At 38.8% G+C, this 7,500-nt stretch overlaps 1 protein-coding gene across 5 annotated transcripts in view; it reads right to left on the minus strand.

Annotated features, from left to right (window-relative positions):
* LOC125037119 (ribosome-binding protein 1-like) overlaps positions 1 to 4,553 on the minus strand; it is a 12,691-nt gene extending 8,138 nt beyond the window's left edge. Inside the window, exons 1-2 of one of the 5 annotated variants that reach the window (XM_047630140.1) lie at positions 4,447 to 4,553; positions 462 to 488 (exon numbers count right to left, since the gene is read on the minus strand). In XM_047630140.1, coding sequence (XP_047486096.1) covers positions 462 to 488 — 27 coding nt within the window. In that variant the 5' untranslated portion in view covers positions 4,447 to 4,553. Of the gene's footprint in view, positions 1 to 461; positions 489 to 659; positions 733 to 4,446 lie in introns of those variants that run through there. The other 4 variants (XM_047630138.1, XM_047630137.1, XM_047630139.1 and 1 more) reach the window with 4 other exon arrangements.
* Positions 4,554 to 7,500: the final 2,947 nt, after the last annotated feature.

Consider the following 7,500-nt stretch of genomic DNA (forward strand, 5'->3'; position numbering starts at 1 on the left):
CTCGGGTCTTGGAAGGCAGGTCGAAGGGGATTTTCTTAAGAATATGCCTTCCACCTCCCCAGTAAAGAACCCGTTATACTGCTTCTTCCTTGGCATATACATCCTAAAAATTCGCGAACAAACCACCATTTCCCCTGACACTTTAGCTCCGTCCGTTAAACACTCACCCGTCCCCGTCCTAGATAAAATAAACATAAAAAAAGTGAGACAAAAGAACATTATGACTTCAGTGGACAGGGCGAGAGTTGGATATGAAGATGATTAGACTCATCATTCGCTATGTGAAAAGTTTTCTTTTTCTAGATAATAATATTCAGGTGAGAGTCTTGGTTTAAAAGTGGACAGCGTATTCGCTAATATTGAATTCACGGGGAGTTATCACGCGCGTGTCTATGTGTGTATGAAAGGAAATATACTTTGGGTGTATCTACAAAAATGATTTAAAATGTACCCTTTCTTACCTGTAACCCGATGGCAACCGACGCCATCTGAAAAATGAATTACAATTTAGAAATAGATGTAACTCAGAAATAATAGCAATGTCAATAATTGTTGATACAAACAAATGTTTTTTTCTTTTGTTTTTTTTTTTTTAACTGGGCTCGTTTAAGCACATCAAGATATAGCTGAAAGTATGAGAAATCTATGTTTTTACTTACAATAATAGCAATCAAAGCCAAGTCCATTTTAAACTGAATTCTTCGTTTTCCTGTAGAGCAAAACAAATGATCCCACCACCTGTAGCGGTAACTAATATTAGGCGTTCATACAGAAATCTCTTATCATCTTATATCTTATATCATTATCTGATCTATAGTTCTATTTGTGCTTATCGCTTCGTGTGTGTCTAGTGTGTGTGCAGTACATATATATGTGTGTGTGTGTGTGTGTGTGTGTGTGTGTGTGTGTGTGTGTGTGTGTGTGTGTGTGGAAAAGCAAACGAAGCTTGAGAATAATCCTTAACAAGTAAGCTGACGCTGTAGTTTTTTTCCTGACTAAAGGTATTTTTTTTTTTCACATTGTCTTAGCGTCTTCCCACCCCACCCCCTGCAAACCAACCTTTCGGGAATCGCTGTTGTAACTAAGCTATGACTACCATGAAAATCGTTGGGGAACTGGGTCTATGAAATGAAGGTGGCGCTCACTTATTCTACTTACCTGGGGCTTACTTAACTCACGTGGTACTTACCTTATCTACCTGGCTCTCATTTATCCTACTTAGCTCGTCACCGTATCTACGTGGCGTTCGCATACTTAACGTGCGCGCGCTCACTCTAATTAGCCTACGCTTGCATATTTTTTTTACCTGGCGCTCGCTTTACTTACATGTCACTCACATTCTTCACTTGCCAGGCGCTCGTTTACTTTACATGCCTGGCGATCACTTATTTTATTTATCTACTGCCCACTTACCTTACCAAGCATTTACTCTTTATTTCCAGCGCTCATTTGACTCATCTACTTTACTTATGTGGTGCTTACTTATCCAGCACCCTCTTCGGTTACCTACCTTATTCATCTGGCGCTCACTTACCTTCCATGGCGTTCAATTTACTTGCCTGACACTCCATAGCTTACTTGGCATTCATATTGCTTATCCGGAGTTCAATTATCTTTCCTGACACTCACTTGACGGTATTCACTGGAGCTCACTTGCATGGCGTTCACGTACTAACTACCCAGCGCTTTTTTACCTTACATACCTGGCGCTCACCTGCTATAAGATACCTGGCATCAACCTTACTTTCCTATCATCAATTTTGTTTAACTAGTACTCATTTGACTTGGTGTTCGCGTCTTACCTATTTAGTGCTCATTTTTCTTACCTCGCCCTCACTTACCTTATTTACCTAGTATTCACGTAGCTCATCTTATCTGGGGTTCACTCGTATTACTCAGCTTATCTCACCTGCCGCCTACAACGTATAATTTGACCGACGCTCATTTATTTAGCATTCACTTACTAATCTGATTTTCACTTTCTTTACTTGCCTGATGCTCACTTGCCTTACTCGGTGTTCACCTTATCGGCACATTCAAGTTTCCAACTTTACTTACCTGGTGCACACTTATCACATTTGCTTAGCCGGTATGCGCGTCCTTTACTTGACTGGCTTTCACTTGCCTTACCTGACGCTCATTCACTTTACTTACATGATGTTCACTTTCTTTACTTCAGTTCACCTACCATGCGCTGGCGCTGGAACTTCAGTGGCACTAGTGGAACCCACGACAAACATGCTTTGTTCGCTTTCTAAACCAAAAAAATGAATTTTCGACTGGAATGTCGTGAGTCTGATACTCTCTACCAGTGGTTCTCAACTCATTTGCTTTCTCAAATTCGTCATTCCATTTATACTTTTTTCTAGCTACTTTGTATTTATACAAAGAAAAAAGTATTCGGTAATCTGTACAAGCGTATGATGATATGAAGGAAGTATATTGTAAAATCTAGTTTGGCATTGCATTTAAGAAAGTAGAATACTTTAAATCAACTATATGATCAGAATAATAACTACCTGAAGTATGTGTACCCCTCGTTACAGCCGGATTAGTAAATTAAATAGTGTCCCCGTGGAAACTATTTGTAATAGGTAAGTACGTTGAAAATTATTTATATCATTTTTACATGCATATTGAGAAAAGGAGAATATATGTTTAGCGAACGAAAATTACAAGCCAGTCGTTTGCGATAACAGAATACAAATCACACTCATGAACATTTACTTCCATGAAGGGGAAAGGTATAAAAAAAATATGTCAATATATAGCAATGTAGTTTAAACATGAGTAAACAATGAAATAAAAGATACCGCGATGTTTTCAGGATACACACACGCGCGCGCGCACACGCACACACACACACACACACACACACACACACACATATATATATATATATATATATATATATATATATATATATATATGACTACACTTCATTCCAGCTGTTACGGATCCCCGGTTGTGTTTTGAATGAGGGGAGTATTTTTCTTACCTTAATTATTTGCGAACCTCAGATTACGTGATATGTAATTGTTTGTATCAAGTTAGTGATAATTCATAACATAATTTGAAACAGAGCTTCAATTTGCTTATACTTGCAAACAGATAGTTTTGCGCAAATCATCCTACAAATGAGAAAAAAAAACTTTTTCGGCTGCTCAGAGCCCACACGTACGAACACACACACGGTTACCAAAAAATTTCATTATTGATGATTCATCGTTTTAACACAAAGTATTCATGATACAGAAAGAAATATGTTATAATGCTAATATCTTCATCTTGTATTAATTTCAGACGGCGCAGGACAATTTCCCAAGGGAATCCGTCGCAGTGAAGACGGGGAATCCCCGCTCGCTGCCCCGCCCCTCCAGTCGGGTCCTTCCCACGCCCGCTCTCCCTCTCCTCGCCCTGGACCGTCTTTCTTCGCCCCCCTACCCCTCCGCCAGCACCCCGGGCTAGCAAAAGACGAGCAAGTATTCGTAAACCAGAGGTAGCCAAGGAATTGAAAACTGACAGTGAACCCGAAAGTGTCGATGACGAAGATGATGCAATTAATGAAAGTTGCACACTTCGACGGTGCGGGTGCGACCCTGCATTTCACCTTTCCCGAAGCTGCTCAGGCAACCTCCCTTATTTAATGCAATATCTTACTTATTTCAGAGATATATTAGTGCAGTTCAGACATAAGTTAGATGGACCCCCGCAAACCCTAAAAACTCACACGAGTTTGAAATTACTCCTAAGCAGCCCAGAGTCTGACACCGGCAAAGTTCGGTATGTGCAAAAGGATATGACTATTAGTAGTCATATTCTTGGCAGTGATGCTAATTGTAAAAAGGCTATCATTCGGTGGGGCGAGGAGGCGGTGATAAGGGTTGATGTGTTGTGTTTATTATCTGCAACGTACCAAGGCTCATTAAAAGGGTGTAAAGAGGTCACTGCCACCACCTGATTGGCACGTTAGGGAACGAGTGTATAGTTTAAGAAGGGATGCAAGGTCAGAAGAAGTGTGGAAAAGAGCGACAGCAGTGTGCGTATGGGTGTGTTAAGTGTAGTTGTGCAAATGAGCCGAAGTGAGGTAGGCGTGGTTAGAATCCCGAGGAGAGGCGTGTGCAGATGGTTTATCTTTACTTTAAGGGTTTTGATTGTTGTCCTTTTAAACTTTAGAAATAAAATAAGTTTAGGCATTATTCAGTCTTCCATCTTACAAACAGTCGGGGACTTATCAAAAAAGTATTATATAATTATCTATTTATTTTGTAAAACAAAAGATATAGCATAACATAAAACAGACATAAAAAAAAACCAGTAAAAACACGAAGCACAAACATGAAAACAAGAACCACTTTCGCTCAAGTAAACTGTAACTTAATAATTAATCTACCTTGTCGAGACCACCTAATCCTGTGCACCACAACCACAGGGTCCAGCACTGACCTAGACTGGAAGTCGAACAGGAACTGGACTCGAACCGCACTGCTTCAAGGGCCGGGAATCTCGTTGTCAGCTCGGCCCGCGAGTTTTGGTTCTCACAAGATTTGCAACTAAAACAAAATTTATTATGGTCACTAAGATATTCTTATTATTACAGTTAAAATAAGTTTAAAGTGTTCATAAAATGAATAAAAGTTATCTGAAACAGAATGTTAGAAATAAAAAAGAACCATCGTGCACAAGTGTATATTATAGTAGAATAAGTTCATAAAATGTTCAGTGTAAAATGTAAAATATAAAATATATTAAAATTAAGATGAAATGAAAATAAATAAAATTAAAAAAGGATAAAAGTTTCTTTTCAAGTTCATTTTCCTTTTGGTGGTCTTTTTCTTTTCCGACCAAGGTTCGTCTAAAACACGATGTAAAAATCTTTATGAAAATGCACATAAAAAACAAAGGTAAAACAAATTCAACACAGGCAAAGGAAACGAAGCCGCGCAGGTGAGACGCTCCAGGTGCGGTTCCCGTTTTCTGTTGTCGCAGCTTCCTCACCGCGACGGGCATCCTTACCCCCGGGAGATAAAAACAGGGCGTACGAAGATGCAACCTCCACCGTAGAGCGAGGGTGGACGCCGTCCTTCATCTCGTAAGGGGAGAGACTTCTTCTTTATGGTTTGCGAAGTTCTAGCTTCGCCCGGGCCTTCTAAATATGGCCCGGCCTGTGTCAGATTTTTACGGCTGTCTCATTGAGTTGTCTGACACTCGGTGCTTACCGTGGCGGCGGGATTGCCAGCAGGCGCTCCTGCCGCCATGGTGTAAGCATTTCGCATAGCCTCTTTACCAGCACGGCGGCTGTTGTGGGCGGTCCCTGTCTCAGGAATTGTGTATGGTCACAATTTTCTAGGTAGTGGACTAGTGTGGCGTTCGGCTCGCCGCAGTGCTTGCAGCACCTTTCATCGCGTTCGATTGTTGGGATAATCTGCCATGCACAGTGGTAACCTAGGCGCATTCTGTGAAGAATGACTTCGGTACCTCTGTTGCTTACTTCAGAGAGTGCCAGTGGTTCATAGCCTGTGGCGTCTGAGTACCAGCTGGCCGAGTCAAGTCAAAGTCAAAGTCAAAACATTTTATTCCATTAAATTACAATGGCTATTCTTTACATAAATATATATATATTTACATTTGAATATTTAAGAAGTGTTCTTTTAATTTCATTTTAAAATTACAGAAGTTGTTAATGCCTCTTAAATTATCTGGTAGCATGTTCCATAACTTGGGTTCACGTATTTCCATTTATCGTGCCCCTGTATTGGTATTCGATCTCTTGACAAAAAGGGAATTTACTTGGCGTGTCTGGACACCTGATGTGTTCCCTACGGTTTGCAAGGCCATTAACCAATTCGGATAATTCCCATGAATAAGTTTGTAAATAAATAGACATGTGTCATAGCTGCATTTAGAGTGAACTTTTAACCATTTTAATTTTTTGATATGTGGGGTGATGTGATCAAGTTTACTGATATTACCTAGTGCTACTCTGGCAGCAAAATTTTGTAATTTTTGCACTTTTTGCATCTGGGTTTTGTTAGTCGAACCCCAGATGTTTGAACAATAGTTAATTATGCTTAGATCTAGAGTTTGTACAACCAAGATTCTAGTTTCAGTAGTGATCTGATTTCGTATGTGATTAAGATATAACAGGGTACCCACTACTTTCCTGTGTATTTTGTCAACGTGTGGTTCAAATGTCATGAATCTGTCTATTTGTACTTCTAGATTATTCACTGAAGTGCTCGGTTTGATAGAGCAGCCTTCAAATGCTATGGTTGTGTCACTTGGAATTTTAGCAATGTTCTGCCGACTACCTATGAATATACATTGAGTTTTATGTGGATTTAGTTTAAGGCCATTAGTGTCAAAATATAGTTTTGTTTGTGTTAGAGTATCTTGCGCGTTTCTTATTAATGTATTTAAGTTGTTTACTGAATCACTATGAAGAAACTGTGAATCATCGGCGTACTGCACTAGAAGCCAGTTATTTGCTATTGTTGATAAATCATTTATAAAAATTGTAAATAGGATCGGACCTAAAATAGATCCTTGCGGAACACCAAAAGGTACTTCTTATTTTGATGACATACTATTATTGATTCTTACCGATTGGGTCCTTGTATATAAATAAACCAAAAGGTATCAATTTTATGATTTTCTAATTTGTTAAGGAGAATTTTATGGTTAACACTATCAAAAGCCTTAAAGGGTCGCATAATGTGAGTAAATTTACCTCATTTTTGTCAATGTTATTATAAATCTCATCAGTGATTTGCAGTAAAGCTGTTTCAGTTGATAACCTATTTCTAAAACCATGTTGTGTTTTAGATAATAAGTTCTTGGCCTCCAGGAAATTCGTCAGTTGATTTGCTACAATTTTTTCAAGAATTTTGGATAATATAGGGAGTATAGTAATAGGGCGATAATTATTGACATCGTCTATATCCCCCGACTTGAAAATTGGTGTTACTATACCATGTTTCCAAAGCGATGGAAAGATACAAGTGACCAGAGAGGTGTTAATAATGACCGTCAAATAATGTAAAGTTGCGGGTAGACTATCTCTGATAAAGCGCAAAGCAATACCGTCTGCTCCTACAGCATTTGTTTCGCTAAGGTGTTTTATTACTAAGATGATTGTTTCTACGTCCACTGGTTGTGGTCTGAAAAAAATTATTGTAATCCTTTTCCGATCTGTATTTTGTTGTAATGTAGAAGCAATTGTTTTCTCGTAAGTTAGTTTACCAATTTTTGAAAAAAAGTCATTAAAATGGTCGGTTCTTTGTATGGGACTTGTGCAACCACTAGTGAGGTGATTGTTGTGAGGCACTAGTGTTCTAACAATTTTCCATGTTTTATCAGAGTTGTTCTTATATTCTGTGAATTTATTTCTGAAGTAATTTCTTTTTGCACATTGAATTAGCACTTTTACATTTTTCTTTTTTGCTTTGTAATCTATCTGAAAGGCAGCCTCATTTCTGTTACTTTTAAGAGTTTGGTGGG

The sequence above is a fragment of the Penaeus chinensis genome, chromosome 22, assembly GCF_019202785.1.
Source record: "Penaeus chinensis breed Huanghai No. 1 chromosome 22, ASM1920278v2, whole genome shotgun sequence".
In the NCBI taxonomy this organism is placed as follows: Eukaryota; Metazoa; Arthropoda; class Malacostraca; order Decapoda; family Penaeidae; genus Penaeus; species Penaeus chinensis.